This window comes from Anabrus simplex, chromosome 6, assembly GCF_040414725.1.
Source record: "Anabrus simplex isolate iqAnaSimp1 chromosome 6, ASM4041472v1, whole genome shotgun sequence".
Taxonomy (NCBI): Eukaryota; Metazoa; Arthropoda; class Insecta; order Orthoptera; family Tettigoniidae; genus Anabrus; species Anabrus simplex.
Genome location: NC_090270.1, coordinates 297,079,327 through 297,103,470, shown reverse-complemented (window position 1 = coordinate 297,103,470; position 24,144 = coordinate 297,079,327). Strand labels below are relative to the sequence as shown.

Here is a 24,144-nt window from a genome sequence, read left to right as displayed (position 1 = left end):
CCTTATTGATAGACAGGGTAGTGAATTATGTGGGGAGAGAAGAATTTGAGGAAATTGTGACACAGCTATTACATTGACAAGTCTCTAACGTCGTGTGCTTGCCAGACAAATACACCTTTCGCACTGTGAGTGACGAAATGTTTTTTACCAGCAAAGTGCAGGTTGATACAGATCATATAATTAAAATCTCCCTGGACACTATCTCAATCAGGAAGCCCTCGATGGTTTCAAGAAAAAAAGATAAGTATCTGCTAGCACGAAAGCAAATCGGATCAAAACTAGGCTCTCGCGTTTGTAAATGAATCTCCAATTGGGGAGCTTCTTTAAACATTCTTACAGAAGTGAAATGGAAAGTAAAGCAATAGAATGCTATGGAAGTTCATTTGTTGTTTGTGTTATTCGATGAGGTTGCAAATTCGTTAACACGCAACACACAGACGATGTCATCCACGTGTGGAAAAAGTTCTGTTGACAATTTCTGTAATATATTGTATATTTTGATTCTTTGAATACACCTTCCTGCGTGAATTTTAACACTCGCAATATTGTAAGTACTCTCAACTTCCTCAGCTGTTAATCTCCCGTCATGTAAGAACGGTGGTGTCACGATTATGATACCACGGCCAGATAAGTTAGTTCTGATGCCTAAATCCTTTATCAGCCATGGCCTCATCTCTAGGTTGAAGGAAAGTAAACCACTGACGGTTTTTATGAATGATAATACAGATGTTGATTTCCAAAGGGAATTTAAAATATTTGTCCCGAATGAGTAAATTTATAATACCAATATAATGGTCCGTTATTGGACATTACAAATTTTCCAGCTAACTCATTCTTGGTTGCCTGCGTTTCGCCCTCATGTGCTAAGTTAGGCTCATCAGTTGGGACTTAGCACACCACCCAAGACGCAAGGCTAGTGCATACCGTGGAGGCCACTGCATAGGCTACTTGAAGCCACCAGCAGTGCCAATGCACTATGAGAGCTATGTCTCATTTCCAAAATTTGATGCCTGCCTGGCCATCATGTCCAATAACGGACCATTATATTGGTATTATAAATTTACTCATTCGGGACAAATATTTTAAATTCCCTTTGGGAATCAACATCTGTATTATCTGATGGCCAGGCAGGCATCAAATTTTGGAAATGAGACATAGCTCTCATAGTGAATGAGTCGCTAGCTCTTCCACCGTAACATTTAGATTTAAAGCGATCATACCATTAGGCGTGATTGCAATTAAAACTTTTACAGTGCTTCAACCCTTGTATTGAGAATAGAAATACAATCTCTTGATCTACTTGGGGAGGCTGTTCAACTCTAAATTCTGTGCAGTCAATAATGACTCGACAATTACCGTAATTTATTTTAAATGCTGGAGACATTGTTTCTTGAACACTTTCCTTACTAGGCCAGAATATGCAATGTTTCGTAAGCAGTGCAAGTTGCATAAGCACGGTCGTAAAAATACGTGAAATTGTTGTCTTGTGAACACTCTCAATGCAGAATAGGACAGTCCAATTTTCATTAGGAAAATGAATAATCTGGTTTCTTTACATAATTTCGAAACATTACAGTTTGGTAATAACGCAAGGCAAAGACGTTGAAGTTCACACCTGTTAAATCTCGCATTTGTGTATTGTTCCTTATGGAACTGTAGCCTTGGAAACCGGGACCCTTGATGTATGCATGATCGTCTTCCGTTCCACAAATTTGATCATGTTTCGTAAGGTCCCCTCCCAGACCGAAATTAAGTGGAATACATTCTTGTGTATTTACATCGGTTTCATCTTTTGAACAAGAAAACATGAAATCTGAACAATGAAATTCAGATGCATCTGTTCCCACGGATGCATCCTTGGTTATGTTACTTTTGCAAACTGTACTTGAAAATTTTCCGTCTGATTCTTCCTTTTTTAATCGCTTGAGTTGCCAGTGAAAGCGCTGTAAGCTGGATCCCGGCGACACATTCCTCTTCTTGGATTCACCCGGAAATATTGTCTGAACATAGGCTGGGCTTAGTGGGTGTCCAGATCTTTTGTTTCCGATGAAATGTGCACTACATATTCTTGAGGTTGCTAAAGTGATCCATCAGTGCTAAAAATTAAATTAAATCGGATCAACTGAATTTATTGCAAACATGTGCAGTACGTATGTGTAGGCCTACTTACTTCATTCGGTTAACTCCTTGTATTATCCATCGCCTCCTTCGGTCCACATCTATTGCTTGTTTTGGAAAACAATAAATTTGTACTTCACTTCCCGTATTTGCGTAAGTATTGGATCAACTGACAACATAACAATTGCGTTTACTTGATCTCCTTTTCTCTGCCATTATCATCTGAGTAACTACACGCTCAGTCATAACAGAACAGCTACTGCGAGTTTGGAGTCTGCCTCACGTGTTGTTCTCCGCCCGGCCGCTAGAGCGACGCACACGGTGCCTATATACATCAACGACAAGAGCTGGAGAGGAGACTCAGGAGACACTTACTTTTGCTTACAACTACTTAGAAGGACAATTCTAATCTATCATCGGAGGAGGGCTGTACGTATTGACTGGTTATGACTGGTATAGGACAGGAGAGATTTTGTTATGAATTTATTTACGCTACTGTTCCGTAATACGGAAGAATACAAGTGTATTCTCTCCATGACCATAACCCAACGTGGTTTTGTTATTAAAATTAGGACTCATTACGACTTTATGTAAGGAGTACAGTAGGAAGTGTTTAAGGCAGGAAAGTCATAGTACAACTAGTGTACTATGCACAAAGCAGAAGTAGGAGTGGAATCCACAACAAGAGATGGCGCCGCCTGTATGAGAGATACATCAATCATCAGCTGCTACATAGATCGTATCCAGATAAGACTACAAATGGTGAGCTAATGGCATAAATTACTACAAGTCTCCGCGATACAATTCATGTTCTTGGAGTTTATTTCATTCAATTTTTCTATTCCTTCCGTAAGTTCAGATTTTGTTAATACGCTGTTACGTCACGTTTTTCATCCTAATAAATAGCTGTTTTAATTTGTATTTTCTGAAAATATTATTAATGATCCTTTAACTTCCAAGTTAGTGTACTTAATGGTTGGTGTTCAGTCACCCCACCCCTGGGAGTTTTTAGAGCCTCATTACATATTATCATCATAATTAATTATCAACTATCGTTTTCAAGCTGTAAGCTTGAAGGTTGGTGCCCATGGGATATTGTTTATGGAGAAACAATGATATATTACTTATTTAAATTAACATTAAGGTGACCTGCCACGTCAATTTTGTCACACATCTGTGGGCCGAGTGGGAACGTCACACGGTGTCCTTGTTGAAATTGTTAGAATTTCTACGTATTCCCACAGCTTCCCGTATAATCCTAGACCTGTAATGTCTAGTATGGGTAAGAGCTCGAGCATCTTGGAACATGACATCATGACTCGATGATAGAGCGTGCTCAGCTGTTGCTGATTTGTCTGGTTGGTTGAGATGAATATTACGTTCATGTTCTTTATGCAGATTCTCACCACCATCCAGCACAAAAACAAGGTATTCTCACAACACTCACCAAGAGGGCGAGACAAATTTGTGAGCCATCACATATCCAGGTGGAGATGCTCAAAGTCGCATTCCCATTGACTTTAACTCTCGTCATTGAGATAACAGGTCCCAGGTCGGAGAAGGTCTTCACTTAGTTCACTTCGCATTTGAGTAGTGTACTACTCAAAAGTTACTCTCATTGGGACATCACTGCATGTAATAAATTATCAAACCGTGTAATTAATTGAAAAGATGTATATATATTCAATCTCTGGTAGGTCATTTTAAATTATTATGTCTTCCATCTTTGATTGCATTTCACCATGTGTCTCAGACAGGAGACGCACATCGTCAGCGAAGTCTAGGTCTTCTAACCTATTAGCCAATCCCCACTGGATACCACGTTTCACGTTATTATATTCTGCTTTACTGCATCAATCACCACCAGGAACATGGTTGGCGAGAGGATACAACCTTGACGTACTCCTGAACGTACAGGTAAAGGCTCAGATACACGGCCCTCATGAATGACTCTGCATGTATAATCACGGTATGTTTCTTGAATGAGGTTGGTAATTTGTGATGGCACTCCATACGGCTTCACTTCCTACCACATAGCTGCTCTGTTGATCGAATCAAAAGCTTTTTCAAAGCCGGTGAAGACTGCATAGAGGCAAGATGACCACTCGGCACACTGCTCCAGAATTATCCTCGAGGTGTTTATTTGGTCTACAGACGAGCGATTCGATCGAAAGCCTGCCTGTTTTTAACATAGGAGTCAAATTACAATTGTTTTTAATAAACTAGAACTTTGGGAAAACAATTTTAGCCAAATTTTCAACATTTCGAAGATACTGTGTTTTGGACGTCAATGTCTTTAGAATTAACGGATATTCCAATTTTAGTATAGTCATTCATATTGTTAAACTATTAATGTGTTCACAAATTCTCATGTTTATGTATTTTATTACTTAATTTTAGAATTATAATTAAGCAAAAATTTGTCAAAGCAAATCAAAAATGACAGGTCTTAACCTTGAGATGATTACATAGGCTGAGGATGCTTGAAATCAAGGGAAACCTGTCCCTATAAAATAGTGTTGTAGCATTATGATTTTCTAGCAACATAAAACCAATTGTATTGAAAAGGTGGAATAAAAATCACAATATTGTAAGCATATTATAGCAAATTTCAATACGGATCTAAACATGAGATTAGTTACATGTAATAAAACCTGCCTGTTCCCGTTGGAGCCTCAAGTTGATATACTCCTTAATTCTGTTCAGCAGAAGCCTGGTGAAGACTTCACTAGGGATTGAAAGAAGCGTAATGCCCCTCCAGTTGTTACAGTTTGACGTATCGCCCTTCTTTGGCAACTTCACCAGCAACCCACATCTCCAATCTGTCGGCATTTCTCCATTAACCCATATCTTCTCAAGTAACGGCTGCGGCATATTGGCAGTGGTATCCAGATCAACCTTCATGACTTCTGGAATATTGTCAACTCCTGTTGCCTTACCAATATGCAACTCTCTCAATGCCTGCTTGATTTCCTCCACTGTTGGAATGTAGACTTTAATCCTTGGGTCAGACTGGGATTTTTCCTCTTTGCCTTCTCCCGCATCTACTTGCTCCTCCAAGGAGTGGTTTAACACCGCAGAGAAATGTTCCTGCCACCGCTTCAGTTCATCCTCAGAGTTTGTTAGGACGACACCCATCTTTGTTTCTGACTGGATGGTTTTTCTGCATCTGCTTCCTTGCCAGAACTCTGGTGATGGTATAGAGTTCTCTCCCTTTCTGGCTGCCTCCTTTGCTTGTTGAGATAGGTCGTCCATCCTTTTCGTTTGATCTCTCCTCACACTTCTCTTTACTTCCTTATCCTTCGCAGCATATTTGGATTGCAATTCTGCCTTCCTTGCTCGTGTCTTACATGTGTTCATTACTTCCTTTATCTCTTTCCTTTGTCTGATAATTTCCCATGTCTAGTCTGTCATCCAGTCTTTTTTCCTCCTGTCCTTAAAACCAAGGATATTTTCACTTCAGTAAATACAGATCTAGTCTTCACCCATTTTTCCTCAATAGTTTCATCCTCCACCTCAGTGAGTGCTTGGAATTGATTCTTTAGTTCTATCCCGAAGGCTTCTTTCACATTTGTCATCCCTTAGCTTTCCAACATATCACTTCCTTGTCTGCTCTATCCTTCTCTTTTATGCCTGGATCTTCATTCTAAAGGTAGCCACTACAAGATGGTGATCACTACCAATGTCCACATCTCTCGTACCTCACATCCAACAACAATCTCCTCTACTTTCGTCCAATAGCCACATGATCTATCTGGTTTTCTGTCCTATGATCTGGTGATCCCCATGTCATCTTATGTCAGTCTTTGTGGAAAAATAGTACCACCAAATAAGCAAGTCGTGGCTTGCACAGAAGTCCACAAACAGCTGTCCATTCTTATTTCGTTCTCGTAAGCCATGCCTTCCCATAATATGTTCAAGTCCTTCCTTGTCCTGTCCCACTTTTGCATTCAAATCTCCTCCAGCTAGGATGATATCCTTCCTTTTCTGTTTCTTAACCGTTCTATTAAGATGTCCATAGAACACCTGTTTGTTTTCCTCCTTCACCGACTCCATAGGTGCATAGCATACTATCAACACAACGTTCCTAATATTGGTCCTAAAACATGCCAGTATTATCCTTTCTGTCACTGGATACCACTCCATAAGGCTCCTCTTGGCCTCCTTATCCATTAATTTACCCACACCTCCATAACTCGCTCCGTCGCCCTCGGGTCTTCCAGAGTATACAAATATAGCTGCATCATGGGTTGCCAATTCCCCAAACTCACTCCATCTCACCTCACTCAAACCTAGGATGTTCAGGCCATAACTCCTCATACATGCCACTGCCTGTCGTAGCCTTCCGCTTTCCCGCAGAGTTCTCACAATCAATAGCCCAATTTTCGTTAGCCTTTTCAAGCCAAAAGTCGTCATCTTTGGATCAGTCCGGTTTCTCATTGTTGATGTTTCTGTAATAAGGTAATTTAATGTGCGAGTTATTGGCCCACAGCACCCGAGCTGGTTGGTGGGGCTGCCACCTACACCTCCAAGCCTGCTGTTTTCTGTTGGGGTAGTCTCCCTTAGCCTTTGAAGATTCCTCTTCACCACAAGGCAGTGGTTTTCCTCTTTACTTTACCCCAAAAGGAAGGGTTGCCTCCTCTGCCAACTTTGCCGTACCAAAGGTCTCCTTCTCCGCCTCAGTTGCTGTTAAGGACTTCACCACAGCCCCGTTAGCCGCCGTTACTTTTCAGGGTTCCTGTAAGGCCTTCACAGCTACCATAGCGTTCCTAGGGCACACAAGGTCCCCGCTGTACTTCACCCTTACAGGCTATCCCCTACTTCGTACCGGTCCCCTTCCCTCATGACGTGGACGAGGGGTTGGACTTATGGGGGACATTGGGTGGTATGAATAAACATGAGTATTTAGTATATACTCAACATTTCTGAGTATATACTCCACTTCATAAGAATAAAGTTCATGAGAATATACTCATGTCATGGAGGTGGTGTAGTATAAACTCACAATTGTAACAGTCTGAGAGTAGATTTGTGGTATGAATAAAAGAGAGTGCATTCTCAGATTGATGAGTATAATCTCCATCTGCTGTGTGTCTCAAGTAGGAGCATTTACTGATTTATTGCTCTTAAAAGTATTATGTAAATGGCTGAGTTTATTAATAATGTGGGACCTGTTTCCAGGAGGGACATGGGCATGTGAATTCTAAGAATCTTAAGTCTGCACCATTTTTCAAAATTGAATTTATTTTGACAAGGAAAACAAGAGGTGCTACTTAGAATATAGTTAGGCCTAAATTAAACGCATTTTTAAGACTATTAGGTCACCCTGGATTTCAATGTGGCATAGAGGACTTCGTACCCAACAAAAACTGACTAAACTTATTGTTGAGGTTATGTACCGTATTTGTGACTAAAGCTGCAGTGTGAATTGCATTTCCTCAAAATAATAAAATAAATTGCTGTTACCAAACCAGAGCGGCAGAAAGTATAAGTTAATTATCCAACAGCAACGGCTGTTCATTGACTGCCTGCACTCATGTTAGGCCTATGGTATTAGGGTGGTGAGTCCGTACACAAGAAAGGTAATAGCCTAAATATATTTTCGTTCGAGATCTTTTTGATCACCGAGAATGCCAGGCAGATGTTTCATTTGGAACATTCAGTACACAGCCCTATACATAAAATACAAATTTCTTTTGTACTCTCACTTTCATTTTAGGCCTATTTATTTACCAAGCGAGTTTGCTACGCGGTTTGGGTCACATATAGTTAAATCCTGGATTCAGGATATAGGGGTTCGATCCCAACTGTCAGCATCACGGCATCTCTGTGGCTTATTTTCTCACTTGGCAAATCCTGCGGCTGTACCTTAAGGCCACTTTCCTATCCCAAGTTCGCCATAAGACCTATTGTGTCGGTGCGACGTAAAAGAAATAACAATAAATATAATTTATTTATTCTTTCGTTCTTCCTGCACATTACTTCTCGTTTGGTTTGAGTTAGGGCTAATCCCAAAGCCTCAAACATTTCCTTCCAAGATTTATTAAAATTATGATGAGTATAGCCTACAAAGAAGGAAGATACCGGCAATGAAAGTATTAACATGCATGTGTGGTTAAAGCCACAAATTTATTTCACTCTAATTTTCGTGTTTATCATTTGAGTCATCGTAAATGTTTCTACATTCTGCCCACGTATGGCTTGTATTTTGGTTTAAATTATTTCAAAGTTTCGGATATTATGCTGTTGAGGAAAAACTATGAAACTGTTAACGTACCGTAGGCTACATGCTTTAAAATTACATGTTTTATCACTCTCTCATTTTCGTATTATTTATCTTTCACGTTATCGCACATGTTTCTACCTTCTACAGTGCCGGTACATTGCTTATAATTCGTTTTAAACGGACTCTGGAACACCGGACCTTTAAAACAGAAGAGAATATTCCCGCAAAATGTTATAGGCGGAATATTTGCTATTGGTATGATTAAAATACAGCTTGATGTACATGCAGACGGTACGGAAATCAAATCTCAGTAGTTGAGGTTATGTATGATGACAACCTTACGCAGCATGAGTACCTACTCAATTTCAAATGATCCACATGGCGGTGTGCTTGAGTACCTACTACATCGAAGGAGAACCTTCTTATTCTTTCCAAATGGTGTACATACTACTTGGGCTGAGAATATACTGTACTCCTACTAAGTGCTCATACTCATGAGTATATACTTTGAGTAAGAACTCAGGTTTTATTCATACCACCCATTGTGTTACTATACTACACGTATACACTTGTTCCAAGCCGTGGGAATCGCTTCTTACAGTTCACTGACGTATTCCTTCACATTTCCCACCTTTATGATTGCTTTTGTTGGTTATCTGTATATAAATCTGAATGTTATTGGTTGAAATAGGTGAATATCGACTTCATTGCATGGAACTTACGTCATAACTCCATTTCATATTCATTATGTTTGTAAAGTTTTCACTGCTGTTAAAGAAACATTTTGTCTCAAAGTAGATATATTTGTTTTTAAATTTGGATGATGAAAAAATCAATGTGTCTCTTTCTTTATAGTCATGTTCAGAAATTTGTTTGTGCAAGCATGAAAAAGTCAGTTGCTGGCCATCAGTTTTACTATTGACTTTAGATGGGGAAATCAAAGCGAGGCAAATACTCTTTGGATATGAAAGTTATTTTTAAAACAAACCTGAAGTCCTTATCTTGCTTAGTTCTTCATTTATGATTGGAAGAACGTCTAGTTGACTGCTCTGACTGGTTGATTTGCCAGTAGGTATCTCCCAAACAGTGCGCATTTAAATCTCCAGACAGTTGTATGCAGTGCAGTGTTCATTTTATCCAGTAGTATAACATTGATTAAACAAAAATCTGTAATAAATGTACATGGATTGTGTTCGTGTAGTCTGTGTAATTTGTGCATGGTGGGTTCTTAGTGCAAAGAAAAAAGGCAAAAGGGTGCACAATGGAACCTCAAATTAAGAAGAAATGTTCCATGGTAATAATTATGTCACTGATGATTGCTAACCTCATTCCGTGCTCATGTCCATCGTGCTGTCAGAACTTGGAAGTTCGCAAAATATGGAGGAAGGTACCATCATTATTTCTGACTGTGTTAATGAGCATTTGAGCATACTCCTTCGTGAATCGATATTTCATTTTAAAACTTCGGTCGTCCAGGAAAAATGAGTCGCACTGTGTCTTAAAGTGTTTTATTTTACAAACTCTTTCAGCCTCCATAATCTCTAAATGTTCTGTCTTCTCTGTTTTGAAATATCACGGAGATCATCACGTTATTTTTCGTTATTTCTATATGTGCTGAATGGATGAGTCGGATATTTCACCGCGATTATATTACTGCAGACAGCTAATAACACTAACATAAACTGATCACTAGTTTAATTTTTGTCACTCACTGTCATACAACAGTTATATAAGGGTCCTGGTCTGTATAATCAATTCAGCGAATAATTATAACAGGTGTATACACAGGACATCGTTCAGCAGGTTGATCGATATGGCTTTATATTTCCACTCAACAACTAGGATATCCCTTTAAGACTTCACTTTCCTCATTCAGCATTAATTTGGACGTCATTACAACCTTGGATAAAGATAGAAGACTACAGCTGTACACAGAAGTCTTGTACGATCAACTAGTGTCGACGAGACACACAAATCTTCCGGGCCTGGGGATATTTTATACTTTTATACGTTCAGTCAGTAAACAACAGTCTAGAAGTTCAGTGGACTATTTTAACACATGGGTGACGGGCCCCGAGAAATCTCGTAGTACGCTCGCCAGCGGTAGGTGACGGGCCCCGAGAAATCTCGGTTTTGTTCACGACATTGTTTTTGGTCTTCCTGTGACATCTCTTGACCATATATTGAACTATTTCGAACTTGCACATTGAGTAGAATAAGTTGTAGGTGTATTACTGCCACTTTTCTTTTATTCACGGCCTCTTTTATTCTTTGATTTAGTTTCGAAACGTCGACTTTCTTTCTGCCGGTTCAGTCAATGACAAGATGGAGCGCCCGCGGAATACGGTGTTAGCTGACGACGATAAGAATTATGTGCCGATGATTATTCAGATGGATATAGTGATAATGAACTAGTGGAAACTGAATGTGAGAGTGATAGTGGAAGTGATATTCAAGCCTCTACACGCCGTAATTTACCTAGTGTGCTTATTTATTCAAGTGACTCTGACGACGACGATATAAATATTAATGTTGTGTTGTTGAATTAACACTCATTTGCTTGCTTACCTTAGATATGTTGAAGTACTACTAGGGGCATTTGTTGAGTACTCATACCAACTTTAAAGATAAAATCTTGACTGGTTTAATATTTACGTACATTTTTGTAATCAAGTGCACCCTAGTATACTTAGTAGAAAGATGTACGGTCCACAGGGTATGTGACAAGCTCAAGCATCCTGTCAGCAATGTGTTAAGTTGGTGTGGTTGTCACATGTTCAATGGACTATTTTAAGTTAAATTGTGGTTGTCACTTTATTTTAATTATACATACGGTAAAAATTTTAAGCTAATACATAATATTATGGACCATAACCCATTGTTTGTACATATTCTCTTACTCATTGTATTCTTCTCTTATAGGACTTTCGCAGTCCCATTTGGCTTCTTTAAATGGACATTTTATAGTTATGGTTTTAGATAGTCATGTTTCATTCTTGGTTGTTTGTTTTCTTGTTTGATTTGCTGAAGATGATCATCACATTGATCAAAACTAGTCCAAAAAACTTTTGAATGAGTTAATACTAATTACCCCTAATAATATATTGATTAGGTGGGAATAAAACATTTTTATAAATAAAATTTCTGAAGAATCAGACTGGTAGAAAGAAAGTTTGACAACATGTAAGAGATGTGCAGTGTAGAATTATTTTCATTGCATGGAGGAGCCTAAAAAAAGGATAAAATTAGGTAAAATGCCAAAAAGGATATTGAATTATTTAAATATTAATAACGATGTACGAGTACTCGCTCTCCTGCTGGTCCCGTTCTGCTGGCTGGAATCCTTTTTTTTAGGCTCCTCCATGCAATGAAAATAATTCTACACTGCACATCTCTTACATGTTGTCAAACTTTCTTTCTACCAGTCTGATTCTTCAGAAATTTTATTTATGAAAATGTTTTATTCCCACCTAATCAATATATTATTAGGGGTAATTAGTATTATGGTGTAGAAATGTTTAGTATAGTAGGATTGTAATGCGAGATTTTAGAGATGTTACAAGAATCAACCCGGAAATTCATCACACACTAAGTAAAGGTACATTATTTTCTTATCAAGTCGGAGAGCTTTTATAGGACGACAAAGTACCCGAGAGAACAAAATTAACATTATATAAGCAGTACTTCATACCAATTGTAGCATACTGACTAGAAATGCTAGTAACTAATAAGACACAAGATAGTAAGATCCAAGCAGTAGAAATGAAATTTTGAAGAACATCAGTTAAAAAGACAAGAAGAGATAGAATTCAAAATATTAAAATCAGAGAAGAGCTAAATATGGAACCGTTAGTATAGAACACACAGAAAGCAAGACCGAGATGGTTCGGACATGTACAAAGAATGGGAAAGGAACGGATAGCAAGAAAGGAATTGGAAAGAGACCAGTTGGAAGACCAAGAGGAAGGTGGATGGATCAGATTTGGAAGGACCGAGCTCGATAGCTGCAGTCGCTTAAGTGCGGCCAGTATCCAGTAATCGGGAGATAGTGGGTTCGAACCCCACTGTCGGCAACCTTGAAGGGTAACGTATTGGCGGGGTAAATAAATGGATGAGTACAGAACCTGGTAGCGTCCTATTTCTAAGATTTATTAACTTAACACTACAATTACAGATTTACACTCACACAGACGATAGCCGAGATTACAACTTACACTGTTCGCGCGCTCTCTCTCTTAGTTTCTCTTATGTTCCATCTACAATGACACACACACAGAGTCATCGATTATGTACACTACACACACTAAGCCACTCGGTCACACTCGTTAGCGCTGTCACAGTCCTCAGCCTACACATCAGTCTTGCAGGTCGGGATGGTATCCGCTGTTCACTCAATCCGTCGAACCCCGTTCGCAGTCTACACACGTCGTCACCCAGTGTACCCTTCTTCGCCGCTCCAGAACACCCAAGGTTCTTCTCTAGCAGCCGGCCACAAAGGACTCACACACACGTGACGTGCGGGGAACAGGAACGAGTCCTCGGCTCCAACAGGCAGACACTCCATCAGGCTGTACTCTCCCAGGCCATCACTGACTGCGCTCCAGCGAACTCAATCTCGCTCTCACTCACTCTTACTAACTCCGTCTCTCAGTGACTGGCTGACTGGTCGTTCCTCTCTTATATAGCTGCGCCGACCCTTCTGGAACAGTCCGGATGCTAGGTGTATCCAGGAACCTCGCGAGATGGAAGACTCCAGATTGATAGTCGAGTAATTTCCGTCGTCCTCTGCTGTGGGCCCGCAGACGGAGGCGGGAGGGCCGGCCTATCGGTTTTAAGTGTTGCTCGTGATTGGCACGCTCGAGCTTAAGGGGGGTGAGGCCGATACGGTGATGCCCCCCGGCGCGTAGCGAGTTGGCATGACAGACGCCATAACCATTACAATATATTGATTAGGTGGTATTAAAACATTATTTTTATAAATAAAATTTCTGAAGAATCAGACTGGTAGAAGAAAAGTTTGACAACATGTAAGAGATGTGCAGTGTAGAATTATTTTCATTGCATGGAGGAGCCTAAAAAAAGGATAAAATTAGGTAAAATGCCAAAAAGAATATTGAATTATTTAAATAATAACTATGTACGAGTACTCGCTCTCCTGCTGGTCCCGTTCTGCTGGCTGACGTGCTGGCAAGATTATGGAGTAGAAATGTATAGTATAGTAGGATTGTAATGCAAGACCGGGCGAGTTGGCCGTGCGCGTAGAGGCGCGCGGCTGTGAGCTTGCATCCGGGAGATAGTAGGTTCGAATCCCACTATCGGCAGCCCTGAAGATGGTTTTCCGTGGTTTCCCATTTTCACACCAGGCAAATGCTGGGGCTGTACCTTAATTAAGGCCACGGCCGCTTCCTTCCAACTCCTAGGCCTTTCCTATCCCATCGTCGCCGTAAGACCTATCTGTGTCGGTGCGACATAAAGCCCCTAGCAAAAAAAAAAAAAAAAAAAAAAAAATGTAATGCAAGATTTTAGAGATGTTACAAGAATCAACCCGGAAATTCATAACACACTAAGTAAAGGTACATCATTTTCTTATCAAGTCGGAGAGCTTTTATAGGATGACAAAGTACCCGAGAGAACAAAATTAACATTATATAAGCAGTATTTCATACCAATTGTAGCATACGGACTAGAAATGCTAGTAACTAATAAGAGATAAGATAGTAAGATCCAAGCAGTAGAAATGACATTTTGAAGAACATCGGTTAAAAAGACAAGAAGAGATAGAATTCAAAATATTAAAATCAGAAAAGAGCTAAATATAGAACCGCTAGTACAGAACATACAGAAAGCAAGACTGAGATGGTTCGGACATGTACATAGAATGGGAAAGGAACGGGTAGCAAGAAAGGAATTGGAAAGAGAAGTTAAGGGAAAGAGACCAGTTGGAAGACCAAGAAGAAGATGGATGGATCAGATTTGGAAGGACCGAGCTCGATAGCTGCAGTCGCTTAAGTGCAGCGAGTATCCAGTAATCAGGAGATAGTGGGTTCGAACCCCATTGTCGGCAGCCCTGAAGATGGCCTTCCGTGGTTTCCCCATTTTCACACCATGCAAATGCTGGGGCTGTACCTTAATTAAGGCCACGGCTGCTTCCTTCCCATTCCTAGGCCTTTCCTATCCCTTTGTCACCATAAGACATATCTGTGTCGGTGCGACGTAAAGCAAATAGCAAAAAAGACTTTGGAAGGATGTTAGAGAAGCTGGATTGGATGTGGCGCAAGTAATGGAGCAGGAAAAGTGGAAGGACAGAAAAAAAAAATTGAGAGCAGCAGGGATGGTCCTGTGCCAAATTGTATGGCCTTGAGCAAATTTGTCCCAGGTTTGTGGGTTGAAACCTGGTAGTGTGCTTAATCTGGTCCTTGTAGTGCCTCATGGGGGCTCCATGAGGTCTGGTGCCAGAACAAAGTTCACCATACAGGATTTGGCATGGAAATCTGGTATCAGTCATCTCACAAATATGGCCATCCCATCTAAGCTGACGACCAATGAAGGACGATTCTATGCTCTTGCCATGCGCTTTCTCAGGAACAGCAATGTTGGTGACAGGGTCTTCCCTTTTGATCCTAAGGATGGATCGGAAGTTTTTGTTGGATGAAGAGCTCGAGCTTTTTAAAGTCACGTCAGTAAAGGGTCCAAGTTTCACAACCATACAGCAATGTTGTGATGACAACAGCGTGGTACAGCATGAGTTTCGTCTTTATGGTGAGGTCTTCATTCATGAACACCTGGTGTGATAGTCGTCCAAATGCTGCATGAGCAGCACCAATTCTCTTCTCCACGTCTTGCTCACAGGTCCAGTGCACAGATAGGATACTACTCAAGTACAAAAAAATATGGTCTACCTGCTCCAACGCAGTATCTGAGATGGAGATGTTGAAATGTGAAAGGGTTTTGCCTGGTGAAGGTTGCGCCAGTCTTTTGAACATAAATGGTGAGACCAAAACGATCACATGCACTCTTGTATCAGTTAACTGACTATTGCAATTCCTCTGGTGTGAGTGTAAGTGAGGCAGCATCATCTGCATACAGTATTTTGGTTACCTTTGTAACCTGGGTTAGCCTCCGCGGGCGAAGTCTTGCTAGGTTGAAAAGCACTCCGTCAAAACAATACCTACCCTCCACACCTGGTTTGTTCGTAGGACATTCATGTGGCATGGCAGCCAAATATAACGCAAATACTGTTTGAGCAAGCACACACCCCTGTTTCAGTCCATGAATAATAGGAAATTTATAATAGATCCTGTTGTGACGGCAAACCTGTCTGGTCATGCCATCATGGAGGGCCTGAACCAGGTCAACAAAACACTGAGGACAGCCAAGGTGTTTCAGTTCTGCCCTCATAGCAGGTCTTGGAACAGAGTCAAATGTCTTTTCCAGGTCACAAAAGACTAAGATGAGAGGATTCTGTTGCTCTCTGCATTTTTTCTGAAGTTGCCTTGCACAGAAGGTCAAATCAGTTGTGCCTCTGGAAGTTTGAAACGCACACTGGGACTCTGGGAGGACTCTCTCAGCGACAACCTGGAGGCATTTAAGCAGAATTCTTGCGAGAATTTTACCTACAATACTTAGTAGTGATGTACCGTGATAGTTGCCACAAACCTGCAATCACCTTTCTTGAAGATTGCGATGGTTGATAAAAATTTTAGTGTACACTAACACCCAAAATACTTTTAACAGGTTCAGCAGCAGACTAAACGCTTATTCCACCTGTTACAGAGAACTGATTTTACTTCTCTGTCCTATCTTCTTTTCTTCAGAAAGTGGTAAAATCCAATTCTGCATTGTCACAAAAGGAGTGCTTGTATCAGCTCAGCTATGGCGGCCTAGACAAAAGGAGTTGTGTGAGAAGAAACTAGAAATGTGAATGTGAGGGACAATAATAGGTGGACCTATAATTGGAGACATGCCTAAACATTCTAGATCAAGAACAGGCAGATTGTTATGTGCTCATAGTTGCATAGTTCTTAAAAAAAGAATAATTCGAGAAATAATGATAGCAACAACAGTAATAGTTCTAAGGGGACTGTAGGGGTAAAGCACTTAATTGGGAAATGCAGCATTTCATTGTCCTGACCAGGGTGGGAGGTGTGATGTAATGGAGGTACAACGGACTGGCAGCCGATTGGATGAAAGAGCAACGGTTTTTCAAATGCCTTGCAGTGTATACTGGAGTGGAGACAAAAGTAGGACTTCGTTAAGATAAGTTCCAAATTGGACAGAAATAAACATAAATATTTCCAAATATTGAGTAACTTGATAGAATCTGTTGTACTTTTAAGAACAAAAGAAGTCATTCTTTGTTTAATAGTGTGTATTTTTATTTCCCTGTTTAATAGTGTTTTATTTTAGAGGTATGTCATAGTGTAATATTTATTTTGAACTTGTGTGTTTGACAGACTGAAAAGTTGCAAATTACATCCAATATGTTTTGGCATTCTTATCTTCATTGACAGATTTATTACTTCCCCTCACTGTGTTCGGTCTTGTTTTGTCAAATCACCCAACCCTCTGAGAATTTTAAGCACATGGCTGGCCAAAGATAAAGAACTGAGGTGAAATTGATGTTTTGTTTCACGAAAATATTCTCTACATAGGTTCACTTTTTTCTGTTATGCGTCTTCAGTGTGTCTTACCCCAGTAGTAGGCTACTTTTTTCAGACAATAAGTCATAATAATATATACTCCACCAGTAGTTACGACTGGCAATTTCTTTTTGTATGTGATAAATTTATTTTCATATTTCTGCAAATTTGCGTAATATAAGAACTTTGGGACATCTTATAGATAGTACATGATAAAGCATTTGTTTTCTTTTTTCACTGAAATCTACACTCTAATATTTGCATTGTTCGTGTATTTTGATGTCGGTTAACATTTTCAAAACATGATGACATGAATTCAAATTTCTTTAATTTACATTAAATCATGAACATTGATATGTATATAAATACCTAATTGTGTAAAATCTGTACATATTGGCGTTTTCAAAATCTTTTCCGTATGAACCACCTATTTTCACCCAAACTGGGAAATCATTTTAGGCTAGTGTTAACAGCTTTGTTGAAATTTTGTAAGTAAAGACTAATTAAACAATTGATAAGGAATCTGGCACCTGTGCAACAGTTCTAAATAAAGATTTATTCTTATTAAATTGTTGCTTTCTGTGAAATATTTTATTGAATAGTGAGCATGCACATGTAAAGTGTACCTTTATCATTATTAATTTTAATTATTGGTTTATATGAAATGTTTTATTGAAAACTGAACATGCTAGAATATTTCTTTCTTCAGCTTGTATGCATTCTTGGTAATATTTTATAATTTTATCATGGTGATTATATGTTATAACAGTATGTCCTCTTGAGTGTTTTTTGTACTCTAGTTAGAAATTGTATCAGCTAAGTTTCTTCATCTTTTGTATAGGCTGCTTTCCGTGAGCCTCGCCTCCTGATAGTGACAGATCCTGCTCATGATCATCAGCCCATCACTGAAGCATCATATGTGAACATCCCAGTAATAGCCTTCTGCAATACTGACTCACCTCTTCGTTTTGTGGACATTGCAATTCCATGCAATAACAAGGTGAGATATTAACCGTTTACAACGTGCTTGCCACTTTTAGTGCATTTTCGTGGTGAGTATTTCAGTATTCTCAAGTCCCAGCCTCATCTTACAGGAAAACCCCACAAATTATTATATTATGTCTTAAGTGCATTCGCTATTCTGATTTGTTATTAACTTCACGGTCTGAATAACAGAGTGATCATGATACATCTGAATTGCGACCGTCCACATTTACTCTTATGGATTTACACTGACTTAGCAAATGTCATGGGATAGTCACCTAATAGCGTGTGGGGGGCCTCCTCTGGCCCTGCGAACTACAGTGAGACACCGTGGAAGTGAGTCTACAAGTCCCTGGTAGTCCTCTGGACGCAGCTGATACCCAGTTGTTTGCAGAGCGGCCGCCAATGCTGGTCTGTTTGTGGGTGCAGGATCCATGTCACGGAGCCCGCGTTCCAGGACATCCTAGATTTGGATAGGGTTCATATCGGGGCTCCTGGGTGGCCATGGCAGTCGTTGGACCTCCGCTGCATGTTTCTGAAACCATTCCCGGGCGACGTGGGAGCGATGTGACGGTGCGTTATCTTGAACCGTCTGGGCGCTGGAAGGCCAAAAATGGGTGATGGTCTCCGAGTAGCTCAACATACCGCGTACCATTCAAAGTCTTCTCCAGAACAACTAGGGGGCCCTTTCCATACCAGGAAAATGCACCCCAGACCATAACAGAGACACCAGCGCCCTGGACCACACCTTCGAGGCAGACAGGATCCATCACTTCATGTGGTCTGCGCCATGCACGGTGCCTCCCATCGGCACGGTGCAGTTGAAATCTTCATTCGTCCAACCATATCACGTTACGCCATTGTGCCATTGTCCATCCCGGTGACTGGCGACAAATGGCGTTGGGTTAACAGTGTCACCCGTGTGCGGCGCCGGCTCCCATACCCCATAGAACCCATTTTCCTACGGATTGTCCACTGGGAGACGTGTATAGCACTGCCTGTGTTGAACTGAGCCGTGATTTGTTGCATGGTTGTCCGTCTTGTCACTATTGACAATCCGTCTCAGATGTCGCCGATCACGGTCATCGAGGGTTGCTGGACGGCCGGTCGTTCGTTTGTTGTGGACGGTGACACCCGCATTCAACCATTCACCATACACCCTGGACACGGTTGATCGTGTGAAGCCGAATTCCCGCACCACTTCCGAAATCGCTTTTCCTATCCGTCGGGCACCGACCACCATACCTCGTTTGAACTGTGTCAGCTCACGACGACATTCCATGCTACACTTGTCACATGCACAGCCACTGCTCACAAGGTCTCCTATACAACTGCCGCTGGCACAGGGGGTGTGTGGTGCGCAAACAACACACCTGCGCATCAGTGCTCTGCTATCCCATGACATTTGCTCAGTTATTGTATACAGTTACAGAATTTGTCTGGGTTAACATTTGAAATTTCTGACCAGTGGCACTTTCGTCTTCTTTGCCACGTGATCTGTAAAGGATATTCTTCTTATCACTCAGCTTTAAAGAAGGTGCAGAATGAGCAGAATGTGATACAGTAATTAATTCCATGCTTCAGGAAAACAAATTCTTTCTATAACATGTAATTTACAATACATTACATTTTTAGCTCTGCTAATCTGACATTTTTCACATGTTGCAAATGTTGCACAGAGTACTAAACTTTCCTTGGTTTACATAAAACACCAACACACTCATGCTGCACGTTACCTAACATGCTGCAGCTACAAAGAAGGCAAAGAACCAACATAATGCTGAATTACTTTCAGAAATTTAAAATGTATAAACATTACAAGCAATATCTTGTCACAATCTAATGGAGAAATACATTAGCTATTAACAGTTTTTGCTGTCCTTTGCTCATGCAAAATTTTTACTGCTGTATATCACTGCATATTCAACATTTTAAAAAATTAGGGTGGGACCATTACATCAAGAATTTTTTAATACCAGTATTTTTATTATTAAAAAATTAATAACTGCCGTATTGTCCCGCATAATTAACGCATAATTTGCGGATGAACAAAATAATAATTATGCCTAATCTCATTGTGTGTTTCGAGAGTGTACCATAGTTTCATTTCTAAATGGTACAACATGTGAAAAAGTTTCTGCCAGATATTAACAAAATGTTTTTATGTTCACACAACAAAAATTTTAAGACAATCAGCAGTTTTAATAGATTGTGAAATGTAGTTATACCTAGACCAACTAATAGACAGCACATTTTTTTAATATTAGAATAAGTTTTAATTTCAAACTCACCATATTGCCATATCATATATCTTAATTATACGACGTAATATATAAAAGAATTGTATTGAATAAGGTTTCTTAAAGATTGTTATTAAGTTAGTTAATGACAAATCATATATATAAATTCTAGATCAATGTTACCAATCAACCTTGTAAAGACATTATGGCTGAAGATGTTCAGAAAATGAACGAAACATGTAGAATGTGTTAATAATTAGGCAAGAAAATAAGGATGAGATCCTAATTTTGCATTGCTTGTTAAGTATTGAATAGGTGCAAAAATAAGTTTTTATTATTCTCCTTTTAATAGATTTTCAATACGGAAAAAATTAGAATAGTCTCTTGCAATGTAATTTACGCATTCGAATATTTCTGGGTCCAAAGTGGAGAAAAAAGAAATGTTCACATATTTGACGCACCCAGTTCTTCAAACATCCATCATGCCGCTCTGGATGTGTTTCGAAATAAAGATCTCAACTATTCAGGTAGCAGCAGCCTTCCTATTGCGAAACTGGGCATTCATTGTCCAAGTGCAACGCGCGCGCTTCTGTGGTGAGAGTAGTTCAGTTCAAGTGACCAACAAGTCTCGCAAAGCATTTCGTGCATCAAAAAGTGGCTAGTTTCCTAAAGTAGGTGAGGACCTGCTTAAATATGTGATTTCGTTACGCAATGTTGGATTTGCCGTTTCTCACAAAATCCTGTAGTTTAAAGAACGAGAAATAGCTGCTGCACATGGAACCACTATCTGAGATTTGAAGGTTAGCCAAGGTGGGATGATAGCTTTTATGAAGAGAAATGGACTTTCTCTTTGAAGAACAACTTTATGCCAAAAATGCAGAATGATTTCAACAAAAAAGTAATTGATTTTCATCGCTTTGTCATTGAGAAGAGTAAAGTGAAGGAATATTTGCCCTCCCAAATAGGAACCGCAGGTCAGACTCCATTCAGTTTCCATATGCCACAAAGTCAAACAACCAAAGCTCGCAAACCAGAGCTCTAGCTAGCGCGGTGTATATCTACTGTATAGTTGACTGTATTCCGAGACGTCAGTAACAAACATTCATTTTTTTCAATTTCTTTTAAACATACGGTAATTAGGTTAATATTTCTTCCCAGTTATTGATGATTTTTCATTACATTACTGATGAGTTTATAAAATAAAACTTTAATAGCATTGGATAATAATTATCTTGACTGCTTGGATAAAAGTTTTCATCCCATGCCCGGACACTTATGACGTAGTAGTAAGATAAGAGTCTAGCGATGACAACTGAGACATCGTAAATAATTCGGCTGAATAATTCCGTGGAAATCTGCGTTATCGTCTTGGATTTCACTTCGTGCGCAATAACACAGGAGCCGGCCCCATGGTGTAGGGGTAGCGTGCTTGCCTCTTACACGGAGGCCTCGGGTTCAATTCACGGCCGGGTCAGGGAATTTTACCTGTATCGAGGGCTGATTCGAGGTCCATTCAACCTACCTAGCCGGTATTTCCTGGCGACGTTGCCGATAAGCGATAACTTACAGCCTTACGTATTTCAAATGGGAACTCATAATATGTAGGTGGTGAATAAATAGTGCACTGTCTCGCGACCATGTTGTCAAACTGCCGATAGCCTACCGGTAAGCATAATATGTAGGTGGTGAATAAATAGTACACTGTCTCGCGACCACGTTGTCAAACTGCCGATAGTCTACCGGTAATCCATGCGTCGTACATATACCGGTATTATTTATTTATACGTTGTGCAACATGTCGCAAACGTGACTGTGTTGCCAAATTGCCCATAAACCATACACGTATTTAAATTGCGCATTAATGTGCAACTTACGTTGCAGTTCCATTTACCTTTTAACCATATTAGTGAACAAAATATGGACGTGCGACGATTATGTAAATAAAGGTTTAAAGTCCGATTTTTGTATTGAAAATAAAGGATGCGACGATTACGCGGTGGCGACGATTATGCCGTGAAATATGGTACCTCTCGGCGACACATCGGGTATGTAACATAACATTTACTCTCCATTACTTACCATAAACCTTTCTTACACACCAACTAATACTATTAACATCTCATTACAGATAACTTCCACTTCATACAATAAAACGTTCAACAACACGCCAGAATCCAGCGCGCATCGGCACGAATATGGCGTGCCACTACGCCTCCTCTTCGCAGTCAGAATGAGAAGATGCCTCATCCCAGCTACAACACTCTGACTCTGCAGTTACCGTTACATTCTAATCTCTCCACTGCAGTTCACAACACAAGCAACTCTATTCTATTTCACCAGACCAGCAACAAAAAACAATAACTTCATCCCAAGGTCCGTCATACTTTTTTCCACGGAATAATATCAATTTAGTCTCACCGGCATCTCACACTGATGTCTTCACATAACATTCGAAGCTACAGAAGTCAACTAAAAGAATAAGCGAAGTTTCAACCCGCAGCATATTCCTAATAAGCAATTACCTACAAATAACTGTCATCATTGTTGCCATTCAAACGCACTGATACCCATGAGTCTCCATCCACACTGACCAGTCTCCGTACCGATCTCAGTGCTGCAACCAGACTTCTTTCAGCTTGATGCCTATAAACCTCATTTGGCTATGGAATATTTCCCTACCCCGGTGATTTTAACTAAGATAAACCACTCTGCAAATGTCTGAAATGTCAGTGCTACATTCTTCTTCCAACATTTAAAACAACAGGACGCACTTGGTACTAGATTTTTTTATATCCTTGCTCACCAAGCTGCTCTTGTGTAAATATGTATATAAATTGTAAAATTCTCAACTGTTCAATTGGACAATGTAAATACTGTAGTTACCAACCATTGACATTAATTTTTGGTTACAAATATTGACGCCGAGCACTACACCCTTTCTCCTTTGATTGTTATAATGTAAATATTTTTAAAACTTTATATTTTCCTATGATTGCGTCAACTGTTCTCCAGAGCACCACTGCCAAACTCTACTATTTTAATTTTACGCATTGGTGCTGACTTCTTATTCTATAAACTTATATGTTCAACCATCACTATTGTACAACTGTTTCTCTTACTTAATTTTTGTAATGTGTATTAATAATATGTATTAATTTGCGCATGTCAACTACTAACCAGGTACCTGATTTTTGCCTTGAGGAGATAATTTGACTGATGATGCCCTCAATGAAGGGCGAAACATGTCTCAAGTGGAATCAATAATAAATTCCTAAATTGTAAAATTTATATGTATTGAATAGGTGACAAAACAAACCTTTTAGCATCCTACATTCAGTATCTTCAATACGGATAACAATGATTTTTATCACTTGCAACTCTGGCATCTTGGCAGAAATATAATATATTTAGATTTAATAATAATAATGATGCTATTTGCTTTACGTCCCACGAACTACTTTAACTGTCTTCGGAGATGCCGAGGTGCCGGAATTTAGTTCCGCAGGAGTTCTTTTACATGCCAGTAAATCTACCGACACGAGGCTGACGTATTTGAGCACCTTCAAATACCACCGGACTGAGCCGGGATCGAACCTGCTAAGTTGGGGTCAGAAGGCCTGCGCCACAGCCCGGCCATATATTTAGATTTCCTAGAGCATAATGCTGTTGACAATAATGAAAAGTTTAACAATATCAAGTTCTGGGCCAGATTCATAGATGATACTTCTGTTATCATCGACGAACATTCTATTGATGCACCAAACACTCTTGTAAACCTCAACAACATAGACCCTCATATCAAATTCACAATAGAATCCAAAATTAACGTTTCCATCAACTTTTTAGACTTAACGATCACTAGGCTCCCTTCTTCATTTATACGTATACCAGTATTATTTATACATCGTTTAACATCCCGCAAACGTAACTGTGTTGC

The 24,144-nt window shown here is 39.8% G+C and overlaps 1 protein-coding gene across 1 annotated transcript in view; it reads left to right on the top strand.

The window, feature by feature from the left end:
- The window catches only part of sta (stubarista 40S ribosomal protein SA), a 59,393-nt gene that overhangs the window by 8,530 nt on the left and 26,719 nt on the right, over positions 1-24,144 (top strand). Inside the window, exon 4 of the mRNA XM_067150470.2 lies at positions 17,825-17,983. Within this exon, the coding sequence (XP_067006571.1) occupies positions 17,825-17,983 (159 nt within the window). The remainder of the gene's footprint in view (positions 1-17,824; positions 17,984-24,144) is intronic.